The sequence below is a fragment of the Mobula birostris genome, chromosome 25 (genome assembly GCF_030028105.1).
Source record: "Mobula birostris isolate sMobBir1 chromosome 25, sMobBir1.hap1, whole genome shotgun sequence".
Lineage (NCBI taxonomy): Eukaryota > Metazoa > Chordata > Chondrichthyes > Myliobatiformes > Myliobatidae > Mobula > Mobula birostris.
Window position 1 is genome coordinate 24,196,257 of NC_092394.1, and position 17,901 is coordinate 24,214,157.

General features: G+C 40.5%; 1 protein-coding gene across 2 annotated transcripts in view; it reads right to left on the reverse strand.

Annotated features, from left to right (window-relative positions):
- Nucleotides 1-17,901, reverse strand: part of aatf (apoptosis antagonizing transcription factor) — a 106,309-nt gene that overhangs the window by 81,438 nt on the left and 6,970 nt on the right. For both annotated transcript variants that reach the window (XR_011883132.1, XM_072243195.1), the window contains exons 2-3: nt 11,698-11,880; nt 10,022-10,345 (exon numbers count right to left, since the gene is read on the reverse strand). Coding sequence is in view for 1 of the 2 variants with exons in the window: in XM_072243195.1 (XP_072099296.1) it covers nt 10,022-10,345; nt 11,698-11,880 (507 nt within the window). In the remaining variant the exon portion in view is untranslated. The remainder of the gene's footprint in view (nt 1-10,021; nt 10,346-11,697; nt 11,881-17,901) is intronic.

A 17,901-nucleotide genomic window follows, 5' to 3' on the forward strand; every position in this document is an offset into this window, starting at 1 on the left:
ACGACAGGCTCTTATTGGATGGTGAAGGTGGTGTAACGCCCAACTTGTATTGAAAGGTGCAAATGCTAATCTCTCTAGAAGAAAGCAAAGTTGAGCCTGTAGTTGAATGTCTCTGCCCTCCACCCAGTTCCCCCTCCCAAAGCAAGGTACACTGTCCAGACTTGCATACTAACAAGTTATGCATTAAAGGATTGTTGGAAACTACTGAATTCTAACACATGTCAGCTAGGTCTATACTAGAGGCAGGAAATGGAAAACTAAAGAGTTCATCAGATTACGATTACCTAAGAAATAAAAACTATTTTGTGAAAACAGCTTTTAGAGAGGAAAAACTCAGAATTTATCAGTTGAAAGATACATGTTAAAAAAAAATTGTGATTAGAATGCAAGACTAATTTCAAATTCTGTGTGGAAGGCTTGGAAATTTATCTGGACCTTTATTCGTCCAGGTATTTCTAAACCAGTGAAAGCAAGATTTAAATCTTAGCAAACAGCAAAAGAAGAATCTTAATTAGTTTTTTTACATAACAGAAGTTGAAAGCAGCCAAGACTGAGTCTGGTTTCATTTACAAGTACACATTCAGTTGCATTCAGTGATGTTAATACACCATCACCTATTCCTTCTCCCAATCTGGTCAGAAAGAAAGTTAAAACTGAACCTTGTATTCAGAAGAGTTAGTTAGAGGGACTTAGTATTCCCTGCATGTTTTACTGAAGGGTAACATGCACATATGGGGATTTTTCCCAGGTTACCAATAATGCGACATAGAAAAATCTTACTTTATGCAAATTCTCCCATACATTTTTATAGCATTTAATAATGTTTCATGGTTTTCATTAATAACTGAATACAGTATATATTACATTAGCTTAATTATGGATAGTGTTAGGGTTATTATCCAGTGAAACGAAATTACAGCAAGAATATGCACAGTGATACAATGTGGGAGGCTACAGAAAATAGGAGTTACTGATTTACGGAGAAATCTCTTATAGACAATCTCCAGAAATAGAATCCTTATGTATTCCAGAGACTGCCTGTATGGTAAGCAATCAGAAAGGCAAATGGTATGTTCACCTAGTAATAAAGTAAAGTTGTCCTGAAATTATACAGAATCTTGATAAGACAACAATTAGAATATTAGGCAAGATTAATCTTGTGCATAAGGAAAGATGTATTTACAATAGAATACAAAAATTTTGCCAAATTGATTCATGTGATAAGGTGGGCCAAATAATACTGTAAAAGAGATTAAGCCAATTAGGCTTTGCACTCCACAACTTAAAGGAATAAGTAAAGGTCTCAATGAAACATCCAAAATTCTTATGAGGCTTCCCTGATGTATCAACATCTCTGAGGATCTACTCTGGGCCCAACTTATCAATGCAGCTACAGAGGCAGCATGACAGCAGCTATGTTTCATTAGGAGTTTGAAGAGATTTGGTATGTCACCAAGAATGCTCACAAATTTCTACAGATGTACCATGGAGAGTATTCTAACTGGCTGCATCACCGTCTAACATTGGGGGGAGGGGGGAGGTACCACTGCACAGGATTGAAATAAGCTGCAGAGTTGTAAATTTAGTCAGCTCCATATTTGGCACTAGCCTCCGTAGTATATGGGACATCTTCAAGGAATGATCCATCATTAAGCATCCCCATCACCCAGGATTTCTCCTGTTCTCATTACTACCATCAGGAAGCGGGTACAAGACCTGAAGACACACCCTCAACAATTCAGGAACAGCTTCTTCCCCTCTGCCATCTGATTTTTGAATGAGCAGTGAATGTATACTGTATATACTTAATGTAATTCACTTCTTTTCTATTATTATGTACTGCATCATACTGCTGCCACAAAGACAACAAAATCTCTCGACTTACACCTGTGATATTAAACCTGCTTCTGATGACATTTGCCCTGACTGGGTGTCTGGAATCAGGGGTAAATTATTCACAACTGAGGTAAGAAGTGTATTTTCTCATTGGACTTTGATTCGTTGGAACTTTGTACCGAAAGGGCTATGGGAGTTAAGTCACTAAGTTCATTCAAGACGGATCAACAGATTTTTGGTAACAAGGGAATCGAGAGGTAATAGGGTTGGTGCAGCAAAATGATATTGGGACAAATGATCAGCCTTGACCATATTGAATGAATGACCAGGTATGAGAGTCTAAGTGGCCTGATCCCATTCTTACCTAATAAGTAAAGGTAGTCATGGGGTTAATTTGCATTAATACCTCAGTATCTGGCAAAGACTCACTACATTCTGCCCCATTTATTTAATTTCCTCAATTCTGTTCTCCTTCCTACCCGTACACTATGGCATGCTTCCACAGAAACCAGTAACCCATTTGTATCATGGCCCAAATGGCCTTCATCTGTCTAGAAATATCAAGTGCGTTGTGTTAGCCAAGGGCACCAAACCGGAACAATCTCAATGCACGTACACTGTAAAGCAGAGATTGCTGAACAGGGACCACTGTCTGATTTTATCTCTTTCTAAGCCCAAGGACACTCAAGCTAAATGCAGTATCTCAAATGACCAACAAGCAGTTTGAATTGAAAAGTGAAACTGGGAACTATGTTGATTTGTTTCAGAGGTCACTTGTTTTCATTTAAATTGAAAAAGTAAGTTTTAACTAAACTTAATCCACGGTCATCATAAAGACTAAGGCTTTGTAAATAAATATCCCAACATTGACATTTTAAGGAATTATCTAATCAACATTACTTCTTCAACTGATATCCACAATATTGTTGATTCAGGTTCTTGATTGAACATGGCATCAAAGGTTACGGGGAGAAGGCAAGAAACTGGGGTTGAGGAGAGAGAGAAAAAGGATCAGCCATGATTGAATGGCAGAACAGACTCGATGGGCCAGATGGCCTAATTCTGCTCCTATGTCTTATGGTCTTATATTCACAGATTAAGAAGGGAAAGAACATTTGTGAATTTACATACCAATATGAAATTTCACTGTCTAAACTGGAAAATGTAGAATACAGCTGGCCCAGAAAGCATCATATACTGTATGCCTGCACATTTCAAGTTTCACATCAAAATATTATGGCAAGTGGTATTAATGGTTGCATACAAAAGCACAAAGCTTATTATATACTGGTGTCCCCTGCTTTTTGAACGTTCGCTTTACGAAACCTCACTGTTACGAAAGACCTACATTAGTTCCCTGTTTTCGCTAACAGAAGGTGTTTTCACTGTTACAAAAAAAGGCAGCGCGCAAAAAAAAATCAGTGCGCGCCCCGAGCAGCCGCTCTCCCCCAGATTCGGAACTGCATTCTCGCTGGCATTGCTTAAACACGTGCCTGTGAGCAGCCATTAGCAAGATAAGTTCTGTGGTATCGGAAAAGCCTAAAAGAGCTCGTAAGGGTGTTACACTTAGCGTAAAATTAGACATAATTAAGCGTTTTGATCATGGTGAACGAAGTAAGGACAAAGTGAGTTTGGCTTGTGGAAGTTGGCGAAGATGATGTTGAAGAGGTTTTGGCATCCTATGACCAAGAACTGATAGATGAAGAGCTGGTCAATTGGAAGAGGAAAGGATAACAATCGAAACCAAATGCAGTACCGAACAGACCGAAAGTGAAGTTGTCCAGGAACTGAATGTGAAGCAACTGCTTGAGATTTTCGCTGCAATGATAAAGTATGACTTTAATTTTGAAAGGGGACGTCGGTTTAGGGCATATTTGCAAGATGGTTTGAGTGCTTACAAAGAACTGTATGATAGAAAAATGCGCCAGGTTCAGCAGTCAAGCATACTGTCGTTTTTCAAGCCTTCCACATGAGCCACAGCAGACGACAAACCTCGACCTTCGACATCGAGGCGGGCAGTCATAGGAGAAGATGAGCTGCCTGCTCTAATGGAAACAGACGACGATGAGATGACACCCCAGTGTCCCACCACCCCAACTCCCAGGCTGCGGACAGATACCGATTCGCGGAGAATGCAGCGGTAACCAGGAGGCACACAGCACATCTTTAAGAAAAAAGCTGAAATAAACAAGCTAATTAATTAGGTGCCACCCGGCACATAAATGTTGGCCCAGATCAGAGGTGATGCAATCGGCAATCGCCTCTGATCTGGGCCGACAATTACATGCTGGACGACACCTAATTAATTAGCATGTTTCTTTCAGCTTTTTTCTTAAAGATGTGATGTGTGCCTCCCAGCTACCGCTGCATTCTCCACAAATCGGTATCGGTCGGCTGCCCAGAGGGTGGGGGCAACTGCACCACCCCAGCCTCCAACGACTCAGCCTAACACACCATTATCAGTGTGCTCTGCGCTGTCTTCCCGATTCCCGTAAGTGATACTACACTGTACATACATTATTTCTACTTTATATAGGCTGCGTATTTTTACGTGTTATTTGGTATGATTTGGCAGCTTCATAGCTTAAAGGTTACTGGAGAGAGTGTTTTTGCTGCGAGCACTTGCGTGAGATTTTCGCTACAGGGAACAGTGCAGGCAATGATTGGGGAAAAATATTTCTACTTTATATAGGCTGTGTATTTATCATATCATTCCTGTTTTTACTATATGTTACTGTTATTTCAGGTTTTGTGTGTTATTTGGCATGGTTTGGTAGGTTATTTTTGGGTCTGCAAACGCTCACAAAATTTTCCCATATAAATAAATGGTAATTGCTTCTTCGCTTTACGACATTCCAGCTTACGAACCGTTTCACAGGAACGCTGTACCTCGGATGGCGAGGGAAACCTGTATAGACAGATTTGGGATACCTTTCTTAGTAAATTACAGGGGTATATCATGTAATAGATAATGGCCCACAATTTGCAGCCAATACACCTTCACTTAGACTTGATAACCACTTCAGTGTGACGAGCTTCAAACAAATGGTCCTGTACCTGGCTGAAGTGTGTATCAACAGTGTGCCTGTTTAATCACTCAGACTAAACAACTTAGAATCTCCAGTGAGAGTCTAAGCCAGGAAGTGTAACTCAGAATACTTAACCTTTATAAAATCACACTCAAAAATCAAAAGAGAGGAATGAAAGAGAGGGAAAAATTATTGAAAATTTTACCATCAAAAAAAGTTCAACAATAATTAAAATTTTCCAGCTGAAAGGACCTTTTAGTGGCAATTAAATTTTATCACACCATTAAAAATCCATTTGCTATAGAATGGGCAATATTTTCTGTTAAGTTTGATAAGTAAGGTATAGAAATCTTGTACTTTCTGGTGGATTCAGCAATGACAGCAACATTCAATAGCAAGGAGAAATGGTGGGTTCATTCTTGAAATTGCCCATTGGCTAGCATTTATGTGGTGAAGATGTTAATTTTTCAAGTTCAAGTTTAGTCATCTGACTCTACATATATGCAACCAAACAAAAAATGTTCCTCTGGACCACAGCCCACTCACACAACATACATCACACATAGCACATAATCCAAAATATTAAACTATGTTAATAAAATATAATTCAAAATTCATGTCCAGGTAAACAGTGAACAGCTCGCTGTCCTAATGATGAGACCTTGGTGGTGGCAGGGTATTCATTAGTTTCACAACAGAAGATGCCGTTACTCAGTCTGGCGGTCCTAGTCCTGAGGTTTCTGTACCTCCCTCTTGATGGTGGTGGATCAAAGGGATTTTGAGACAGGTGGTAGGGATCCTCAACACTGCTTTGAGCCTTTTGTTTGCAACATTCCTGGTAAATTTCACAAATAGTGGGGAGGGAGACTCCAGTGACCCTCTCAGCAGTTTTTTCTGTCCTCTTGCCGTCCAATGCCTTGCAGCTGCTGTACCACAAAATGATGCAGCCAGACAGGACCCTCTCAACGGTGCTCCTGGATAAAGCTGTTAGAATGGAGGGCAGGGAGCCCTGCATGCCTCAACGTCCTCAGAAAGTGTAGACGCTGCTGTGCCTTCGAGTAGTGAGGAGGTGTTGTGGGTCCAGGTTAGATCATCCATTACGTACCCACCAGGGAACTTTGTGCTCTTCATTCTGTCCATGGCAGAGCCAATGATGTGCAATGGAGAGTGGCTGACTTGTGCGTTCCTGAAGTCCACAATAATCTCTTTTGTCTTCTTCACGTTGAGATTCAGGTTCATTGTTCTCGCACCATTTGACAAGCTTCTCTACCTCCTCCCTGTAAGTCAATTCATCATGGTGCTGACGAGGCCAATCACTGTGGTATCATCAGCGAACTTGATCATACTACTTGAGCTGAATCTGGCAGTGTAGTCATGAGTGCAGCAGACTGAGCACATAATCGTCGGGGGCACCAGTGCTCAGTGTGATGGAGTTTGAGATGTTGTTACCAACTCCATCAGGAAGTCCAAGATCCAGTTACAGAGACGAGTGTTGAGTCCCAATGAGGATAGGTTACCCTCCAGCCTCTGAGGGATGATCACATTAAATCCTGAGCTGAAGTCGATGACCAACATCCTTGAATATGAGGCATCATTTTCTAGATGAGACAGGACAGAGTGGAGGGGTAGTGGCTATGGTATCAGCAGCAGACTGGTTTGAGTGGTAGGTGAACTGTAAGGGGTCCAATGTAGCTGTAAGGTGGAATTTTATATGATCCATTACCATCCATTCAAAGCACTTCATGGTTGTTAAGGTCAGTGCCAATGGACAATAATCATTTAGGCAAGTTTGCATTGCTCATTTGGACAGTGGAATGAGGTGACCATCTTGAAGCCTGCAGGGACAGTGAACTGTCCCAGAGAGATATTGAAGATGGATGTTAAGACTTCTGTTAGCTGGGCCACACAGTCCTTCTGCGCCTGACAAGGTAGGTTGTCCAGCCCTGCAGCTTTGTGTGTGTTTACTGTGGCTAGGGTCCTCCTCACCTTGCTGCAGCCAGACAGGGTGCCTGCTCCAGAAAGGGAGCTTTCCTCAATGTCACATCATTCAATTGGTCAAATCGCACATGGAAGGCATTCAGTCCAACAGGAAGGGAGGCATCGCTGTCGTTGACGCAAAGACTGGACTTCTAATCGGTTGTGGTTTGCATATCCTATCACATGCACCGCGTCTCCCTGGTATCATAATGGTGTCTGTGGATTTTCTGTGCATCCTTGTGCTTTGCCTTTCTGATGGCATGGGAGAGCGAAACTCTTGCTGACTTTAGAGTCGTCCTGTCCTCCGATCTGAAGACAGCATCCCACATCCTAAGCAGAGCATGAACCTCTGCAGTAAGCCATGGTTTCCAGTTTGCCTTGGCAGTGTAGTGTTTAATCGTAGTAACAGCATCAATGCACTTTCCTATGTAGCTAGTCACCGATCCCGTATATTCTTCAATGTTGACATGATGATCATAGGCACCCAGCTTCCTGAATATGCTCAGACTGTGCTTTTAAAACAGTCCTGCAGCACTGAGGTGGCACCTTCTGACCAAGTCTTGATCTCCCTGTGAACTGGTTTGACTCATTCAGCCAGTGGTCTGTATACAGGGATTAGCAAAATGCATGTTGAACTGAGTATCCACAGGCTTGTAGACTCTACAAACATTGGTATGAACCCCATCTAATACATTCTCTTCTCTGGACATACTACAGAACTTTGGCAGAACTGTTTTTAAGTTGATATGATTGAAATCACCAGCACCATTGGTGTGAGTGGTTTTGAGGTTGCAGATTGCCCTGTAGAGCTCCTGCAGCACTTCCCCAGCACTGGCACGGGGGGGGGGATGTAAACAGCAATAATCACAATGGCAGTGATCTCCCTCGGTAAGTAAAAGGACCTGCACTTCACCATTAAAAACTCTACCTGCAGTGAGCTGTGGGCCATTACTCCTGAGCATCCACACACCAGTGCTTGTTGAGGCAGACACACAGATCTCTTGCTGAAGGTCGCATCATTTCTGTCCACCCGAAAGGAGATCAGGCTTTTTAGCTGGACGGCCAGAATCTGGAATGGTGACTTAAAGCCAGGACGAGTGCGAAACAATCCCTCATCTCCCGCTGGTTCTGACGCAGACACAGATAATCTACTTTACTTTCCAGCAATCAGAGTTAGCAAGTAGAATCGACGGGAGTGCGGGCCTGCAGGGATCCGCTTTAAGTCTCGTTTTAATACCGGCACGCTCACTGCACTTCTGCGTATGAGTACTCTGCTTCTGATGGCTGCCTCCCTGAGTAGCTGTAGTAGACTGCGGTGCGGAGCGAGAGCCCATTACTGCACAGCACTTTCATTATTCGGCTTACTAGTGAGGTAGACTTGCAGATTCTTAATGTTCACTACTGTTTTTCTGTCATAGAAAAGACAAACAGGACAAGAAACTTCACCACTGGTTGGAGCCAGAGTGGCCGCTGTGTCCATGCACACCATCATCTTGTGACAGACAATGAATGCTGTCCAAGCCTTACTGCATGTGCATGCAGAAAAATTCATTGCCTCAAAAGCTAGGAATGAATTGAATGGAGCTTACAAATCATCTTTATGGCATTAACTTTCCTATAATGAATAAAAGATCAACTGATGCACCAGGTGAGGATGGTTCATTTTAACACACTGCTCTACTGGCAGACCTCAATGGAACATAATTGCCTGTTATATCTCTGTATTTTTGCAAACTTGCAACTGAAATATACCAACCACAAATACTACTTTTAAAATAAAATGGTGGGGTGTACTGGGGAAGAAGAAAATAAATATTCAGTTATCAATCAACATTATAGTCATCAGCAGCAAGTTTTTCTTTATAGACTGAAAATCTGAAAACAAGCACCCCTGGAAGCTTAGGTACATGATAATTCATGGCAACTCAGACATATTATTTTGTGTCAGATTCCAACACTCAAATATTTCCTCTGACATTATTATCTTATTCTTTCCTTCCCTGTCCTGGCACAAACATTAACTAAAAATGCAATAACACCAGAAGTACGTATTTCCAGCACCCAGTCTTTAACCCAGATCAAATGTGGTAATTTCCCAAAGAATCCTGTATTTTCCCATAAATAGGTTATAGATACATCAAAATATCCAAATTCCTGCAGGCTAAATTTATTACAAAAGATTCAGATTTATGGCATGCTTATCAAAGCACATCGCCTGCATTAACAACCACCACACCCAAGGATATGCCGGCGACAGTCGCAGGTGTTGCCATGCATTCTGGCAACAACATAGTACGCACACGATGCTCAACAGCACACAAGCAACAATAACAAAACAACTGCAGCAGAAGAAGCCCCTCACACACAGAGACAGGACTCCAACCCCAGACCAGGTTGCCTAGGGGCCTCCAGTCCTTGGCCCTGGATTCTCAGACTTCTATCTTGTTTGCAAGTCTTCGGACTTCTATCTCCGGACCTGCTCAGCTCTAGACTTTGACCTTCGGCTTTGCCTCTGGAATTCACCAACCTCTGGGTATGGACACCAGTACTCAGCCATCACAGGTTTGACCTTCGGGACTTGTATGGAACTCTGAACCCGTGACCTTAGGGATCACTGGTTCTCATGTCTCCCGCCTGTACTGACCTGAGTCTCCCAATCTGTGGATCACTGGTCTTTTCAGCCTTGTGGGATCGCTGACTTCGGCCATGGAGTGCTCCAACCTGAACTCTGAACACCAGCTCCTTCCCAGACACTTCATTTACTGCCCCTGACCTCCAACCCTCCCTCATCCCTGTCCTTAAAACCTAACCTGACCACCTTAATTTCCTGTACTGTCCCCAAACTATTGCTAAAACTAAAATACAACCAAGTCTGGGTCAATGGACATCGCAGCTTGGTAGCAAAAGAAATCTGCAGGCATGTCACCATCAGCACATTCAAGCATAATAAAAATCACTTAATTGAAGCTTGGTAATATCACATGGATGTTAAAAACCACAAATGAACTTTGTTTTATAATTTCAGGTAAACAATACAGAGGATGGGAGCAGTGAAAATCAACTAAGGTGTACAGGAGAGAAAATACACTTTTTTTTTAAATTGCAAAATATTTTCTCTGTTAAACATAAAATCACAAAGACTAGTTTACCGACATGACAAAAGAAATTCACCAACGCACCTATCTGGTTTTTGACTGACTTTCCCTTCTCCACCTCTTCGGTTACTTTTGCCTTGGAGAAAGTCATTACCGAGGTGTTGTCCTTTTCCATATCTTCATCACTTTCGTCATCACCTTCATCTTCATTCTCATCGTCCTCCTCCTCACCACTGTCACTTTCTCCTAAATCATCCATGCCTTCTGTGAATTCCTCGAAGTCTTTGATTTTTTCGAAGTCAAATTTGCTTTCTTTCACTGCTTTACATAAAGGTTCCATGTTGTCCGCTTCCTCAGTATCTTCACCTTCTGTGCTTTCTGCATTGTCGGTCCTTTCTTCCTCTTCATCTAACAATTATGAACATAAAATATTAAAAGTTTTACACAGCTTTAATATTTCATGCTTTTCCCTGTTTATCCAGCAAATATTATGTACATCAGAATTTCTATTTAAAAGTTTATACTACATAACCTAATAGGAATTCGCTTCAGCTTTAAGGATTTGCTAAAACTGGGAAGCGAGACCACTGCTCTACAATACCTTAAGCTGACAGTAGTCATACAATTTAATTCTTCATCAGCCATGCAAACTGAAACCGTAAGATTAATCAGATGACTTTATTTGGTAGGAACCCTGCTGCCACGTTAAATTGTTACATGGTGAATGAAAATTCTCAAAATGTAGGGAGGATTCTGTTAAGATAATTCAGTCATTGCTGTCAAATGTTTAAAGCAAAAAAATGACAGTGTAAATTATCTAGTATGCAAGGTAGAATTCAATGGGATTCATAACTTGCTCTGATTTATTTCCTCGTTCCAAAAGAAAGATATTTGGACAGACTCCAAAAGACAAAGTCATAAGCTGTACAGTCTTGTGACCAACAGTTATTTAATAAAATAATAAATTCACAGGACAGACTGCAATCACCTTTATTTAAAGTTATGTTAACCAAGGAATTAATATATAGTGGGAGAGTCCAGGACCAGAGGGCACAACCTCAGAATAGAACGATGCCCTTTAGAACAGAAATGTGGAGGAATTTCTTTAGCCAGAGGGTGATGAATCTGTGGAATTCATTGCAGACGGCTGTGGAGACCAATTCTCTGGGTATATTTAAACAGGAGGTTGACAGATTCTTGATCAGTAAGGATGTCAAAGGTCATGGAAGGAAGGCAGGAGAATGGGGTTGAGAGGGATAATAAATCAGCTATAAAGGAATGGCAGAGTAGAGAAGATGGGCCAAATGGCCTGATTCTACATCTATATCTTAGGAATTCAAAGCATTTTGATATTTACAAATATTGCAATAATTGCAATTCAACTAAATGTCTGCTGCTTCCTTCAGCAAGTGTTCAACTCCTCGGTATGTGTTAAATTTAAATCTAAACTACAAAGATCTGCCATCTGTATCAATTACATAATTATTTTTACAGATTACAGATGCAGTCCTTTACATAAAAATCCACATTTTAAAATGCATATTATTTTCAATAAAAGTGAAAACAATTACTATAATTTTAATTGAATCCTGCTAGATCAAAGTATTATTTGTAAGTTGCTTTTCATGCTACGCTGAAATGGAGAGAATAACAACAAATCAATTACTTTTCCATAAACATTTGATAATATGAAGCATGCAAGTGAATATTTTTTACAAGGAATACTTAATACTGTCAAAGCACCAAGGAATATCTCCTACCTGATGCGTCAGAGAATGAATCCTCTCCAGCCTCTTCTTGCAATGCCTTTCGAGTGGTGGCCTTCCCAACATACCTCCTGTCTGTTTCAAATAGCAGAGCTGATGCTTGTTTCCGCAGCTTACTGTCAAATGAGAGGTTATCGTCTCCCTCATTGAACGTGTCAATGACTTTGGCAATGGTTGCTGCAAAGAGGAGAAAAATTTAGTCCAAGAAAGCACTTAGTTTTAACATTAATCAGGCAATACACGCCATCAATTCACTACAAGAAAATGAATGCATTTCATCATGAACTGGTTCAATAATATTCCTTTAATATCACAATTTAGTTATGTTTGCTGCCACCCTGCAGAAACTGACATTTTGAGTGTGGTTGGGTTGCTTCCTACCTGTAGTCTATTCTCTATCAATAACTTGTCATAGGACTTGAACACAAAAGCAAAATATTAGATTTATTCTCTACGTTTTGCCCTCTACGTATACTGCCTGACCTGCTGCACATTTCTAGCATTTTCTATTTCTATTACACTCAGTAGGTACATACACACCTACACAGGCAGACCAGACATCCCACCCCTCCCGGAAGATCTGGGAGTCTCCCGCATATCGATAGTGGCTCCCTGACGCCCGGAAATTATATACAATATCCCGGAAATAAATTTTTTTTGAGAGGGAGAGGGACAGCGAGCATCCTGATTGGTCTCTCTTCGTGCTAAGAGTGGTCCCCAACCACCGGGCCGTGAGGAAACAATATGATTTGGCGATATGAAACAATATGAGTCACTTGCACCTTTCCTCATTCCCTGTCACACCCAACTGTTGAACTTGAACGCACGCGAGGTCATTACCCGTGGGTCATCTATGTCAGCGCGGGAAAAAGATCAACTCCTCGAGCTTGTAAATGACAGCGGGCTGAAAAGTATGTTTGACATAACATCTCTGCCGGCATTCTGGATCAAAGTCAAGGCTAAATATCCTGAGGTAGCCATGAAAGCACTGAAAACGTTGTTTCCATTTCCAACATCATATCGCTGCGAAGCGGAGTTTTCTGCAATGAATGCAACGAAAACTAAATTGCGGAATAGACTGGAACCCCCTTCGAGTATCGCTGTCTCCAATCACCCCTCAATGGGACCCTCTTGTTGCAGGAAAACAAGCCCAGGGCTCGCACTGATTCAGCAATATTGGTGTGTTGCAATGATTTGATATGTTCATACGGAGAAAATATGTGCTGTGTGTTTAATATCCAAACATTACTTAAAATGTTATGATGCTATTGACTTACCACCTATATTCCGGTCGTGATTATACCGCCCCCCCCCCCCACCAGTCGGCCGGTCTGCAAGAATATTGTCAATATCAAACCGGTCTGCAGTGCAAAAAATGTTGGGGAGCACTGCTAAGTAGACCTATCAGTTTTCTCTGTGGGCAGGCTTTACAGTCGACCTCAAAAATAATGACAGTCTTGCTCACTGCACTGTTTGCAACAGTGACTTTTCTATTGCCCATGGTGGGTTAAAATGTAAAAGACATGTTGAGGTGAGTTTAACAGGTGTCATTACAGCATAACTAACGTTACTTAAACTAGCTGGCTAGCTGCTAAGGAACTACGCTATTGATGTCCTACGTGATGAGGCCAAACTCCCTGTAGTCTTGCTTAAAGTTGTAATAGAATAAACATGAAAATATAATATAAGTACATATTTTAATGTCACATTTGCTGCATATATCCAACTTGGTTTACAGATTAGACAAAATCACTAAACAAAGTATTACATACACCCTTGGAGGTCGGGGGTGGGGGGAGATATGGTGTTGCGGGGGGGCGGGGGGCCCTACCTCCCTGAAATGAGTTTTTGCAGGGTGGGATGTCTGAGCAGATGGTCCAGTTAATCAAAAGAGGTACCAAATAAAAATTAATGCAGATGCCAAAAATCAGAAATAAAATCAGAAGTGCTAGAAATACTCAGCAAGTCAAATTATATCTCTGAAGGGAGAAACTCCTAACATGTTTTAGCTCAAAGGCCTTTCATCAATGGTGGGGAAAAAGTGAAAACAAAATCAATTTTTTTTTTTTTACACACATACAGAGAAAGAGTGGAGGGGAGAAGAGAACAAAATGGAACATCAGTGATAGAATAAGCAAGAGAAATCAGGTGACAAAAAGTAGGATAGTGCAGACCAAATGAAATCAAAGGAATTAGTGGCAACACAAACAAAATGCTGGAGGAACTCAGCAAGTCAGGCAGCATCAATGGAAGTGAATGAACAGAAGGAATTAGGCAGTAGCACTGGAAAACTCATAACAATAAAAATGTTGTTCATTTGAAATTGTTGACTCACTGTTGAGTTCGGGTTCAAAAAAGTGTACAATGGCCAGTCAGAATATAAGGTATAGTCTGAGCTTCCATTGAGTTTAGCCTGGAACACTGTTGAAGGCTGAGAATTTAGGGGTTAGAGTGGGAATGAGAAGGAGAAAGAAGAGAACTAATCTGACGAGAAGGTTGTGGTCGTGGCTACAGACTGAATAGTGGTTCTTCTGTAGGAAGGTCAATCAACCTACACTTGAATCCACCTCCCTGTTTCCCTTACACCCTCACCCAGAGTAGGATGCCATGTGACGAGCTTTGAATTCAGTACAGTAAATTGAAAGTAGCACAAGTGGACCGTTGCTTCACCTGACACCTTGAATGGTGCAGAGGGAAATAGTAAAAGGACAGGTTTTGCACTTCTTGTAGTTACATGGAAGGAGTGGTTACAGGTGGATACAAAAAAGTGACAGTATCTGAAGAGTAAAATTCCCTCTGATATTGTAACAGATGTATTTGTCTTCACCACAAGGCAATGAAGAATAGTGGGTCAGAAACTGTGGTCAAAAGGAAACCTAACCAATGAAAAATAACGATCTGTTGGATGAACTCAATAGGTCAATTAGAGTCTGTGGAGAAAAGGAATTGTGGACGTTTCTAATCAAAGCCCTGCATGAGAACCGATTCCAGCATCTGCAGTTTCTTGTGTCTCTGAAGGGAATCCTACCCTTGCTCAAGGAATTGCAAGAATGGGGGTGGGAGAGGAGAGCAAAAGTGCAGGAAATGGAACGGACATATTGAAGGTCCCATTTTTGCCCCAAACCCAAAGTTCAACACCTTTACTGCCAACATCCACTCTGCTCTCACTTTCATATGATCCACTTGACACTGTACCTTTGCCATTCCCTGGTGTTATTATTTTGGATGACCTGTCCTGGGCCCAGCACTCAAGTGCAATTATGAAGGAAGCATGGAAGCACCTCTACTTCCTTAGGAGTTTGCAAAGATTTGGCATGACATCGAAAACTTTGACAAACTTCTGTAGATGTGTAGTGCAGAGTATACTGACTAGCTACATCACAGTCTAATATGGAAACACCAATGCCCTTGAACAGAAAATCCTACAAAAAGTAGTGGATATGGCCCGGTCCATTACTGCTCTACAGAAAACCCTGTCGCAGGAAAGCAGCATCCATCATCAGGGACTCCCACCACCCAGGACATGCTCTCTGCTCACTGTCGCCATCAGGAAGGTAGTACAGATGTCTCAGGACTCACACCACCAGGCTCAAAAACAGTTATCACCCCTCAACCAAAGGGGATAACTTCACTCAACTTCACTTTCCCCCACAACCTACGGACTCATGTTCAAAAACTCTTCAACTCTTGTTCTCGATATGTATTGCTTATTTATTTATTATTTCTTTTTTTGTGTATTTGCACTGTTTGTTGTCTGGTTCAACTGCTTGAATGTCCAAGCTGGTGTGGTCTTTCATTGATTCTATTATGGTTATTATTCTATTATGGATTTATTGAGCATGCACACGAGAAATGAACTTAGGATTGTATATGGTGGCATAAGTGCTTTGATAATAAATTTACTTTGAACCTTAAACTTTTAATTTCTCTCCATTTCTCCAACTCCACAACAGATGAAGAGAATCTTTGACTGAAGGAAAAGAAAGACTGTATAGAAGGTAATTTGAAATCTTGTGGAGATGGAGTAACTAATGGAATAGAATGGAGTCTATCAAAGAAGCCATCTGGGAGGAACTATAGTGAAGATAACTGGTAGCAGTCACCGATTCTACCAGGTCCCCAGACAGAGAAGTAAAAAAAGGAAGGAAATAGCCAGAGGTGGATCATGTAAGAGTAAGAATGGAGATGGAAGCTGGCAACAAAAGGTGATGAAATATGAATTCAGGGTGAATTCAAGATAAAGGAGCTTAAAAGCTCATGTCTATTGGACTCATGAACTGTTTCTTCCCTATTGCTATCTTCCAACTTCTGAACTAATCATCTCTTTCACATCCCTTTCCCTGAGGTGCTGTCGTATTCGCAAACCCTTAATACCATCTCTTCAGTTAATGTCTCTTCAGCAATTATTTTTGTACAATATCGGTTTGTTCTTTCGCCATTCTGTTGTGTTTGCACTCATTGATATATTTATTGTTGTTTTATTATACTGTCTACTCTGAGAGTTTCGATTGAGTAATGAGTTTCATTGTACCCTAGCACTGGACAATAACTAATTGCCTGCCAATAACTGATCTGAAAAATCAGCAGAAATACAGATTTCAGTACACTAGGAAAAAAAACTGTGAGGGAGAAATTCCATGAATGCACTGAAGCTGAAAAATCCAACACATTCCACAAAGCTTCAGGTGTAGTTTGCATCCAATACGGATTCCTACAGCAATACCAATTTGCACGGGAATTCAATCAGTTTAAAACGGAATAACTAATTTAGCACCTTACTAAAATATTCTTGAAACAGTACCCTCAATATAAACATAGTAATGTGTCAATTATGTTGATTAAAACTGTTTTTAATTTTCTACTGATGTAAAACATTCACTATCAATTTAGTTTGCAACAGAAGACAATATATCTCAATGCTCAGGCTATAGCCAGTGCTTGCAGAAACTCAAAACCAAGACAATTCTGTCTTTCTTTCTCTGTATTTTTTTGAGAATTCTGTGAAATTCTGGTTGACATTGGTGGCTTAATCTCTCACATGAGAAATTACTGCTCTCAGGGCATGATCTAGTTGGCTGCAGCAAGTATAATAGCTTCAAGCTACAGCCAGCAACATCATAGTAAATGTGACGTGGTTTATGCAAAATGTATTTCCTGATGTTCAGGTATACAAAGTTGCTGAGTTATCTATTTCCAAGGGTACCAAACACAAGCTGTAGAAACTACAGAATCACACGAAATCACTGCCAGAACTGAAGTTCAGAAAGGGTACTCAAGTAAATTTAAATTATGCAAGTAAGCAAGCAGTGCCTGTAAGGCTTCCTAAAATATACAATTTTAATAATAAAAATGTTTTCAACTATAATTTCTCAACAGTAAGTGGTTATGTCATATTTGAGAATTATAAGCCTATTAAATGCCCTCATGTATGAAAGCAACATAGCTTGACTATGATAAATTATTGCATCTCCTATAATCATTGGTGGGTATTTCAAATGTGCAATATGAAATAACCAGTAAAACATACTATTCTGATGTGATGACAGAGCTGCATCAAATCAAGATACAAATAGAAATATAACTTTGAATTCAGCAACAGCGTTGCTTGATAATGTTTCTCATTAAGTTAGCACCTGACTTCTACAAATGATGTAAACTGCACTTGACTAAAATAATCTTTTTGCTGAAAATCCAAAATTCCTAGGAAGTGATATGAAATTTCAAAATATTTTTTTAAAAATTAAGATGGGAAGAAATTATAGAAAAAGATGAAGATCCCAATTACTCATGCAAGGTTGACAGGAAAAGCTACAAATGCACAAAAAAAAATTGTTCCTTACACTACTCAGAAGAATAATATGTCCTGTTGCTCAAGACTTTGAATGAAATACTACCCAAAACTTGACTGCAAAATACAACCAGACAGAGCCATCTTACCATTAAGAGCTAACTGTGCTAACATCACAAAGGGACAAAACAAGATGGAGAAACACGGGGAAAACTGTTCACATAAAGCTGTTTAATATTAAAGTGCAGGAAATGAACGTACACCACAGGTGAAAAATGAGTTCTGATTAGGTTCAATTTAATATTCAAAACCTTGCAATCAAATATTCTGTTTATGGAAGAATAAAAATTCCATTTATCACATTTTGTCAGCATCATTGTTAACATAAAGGGCACTTTAGTGCCTCCCAT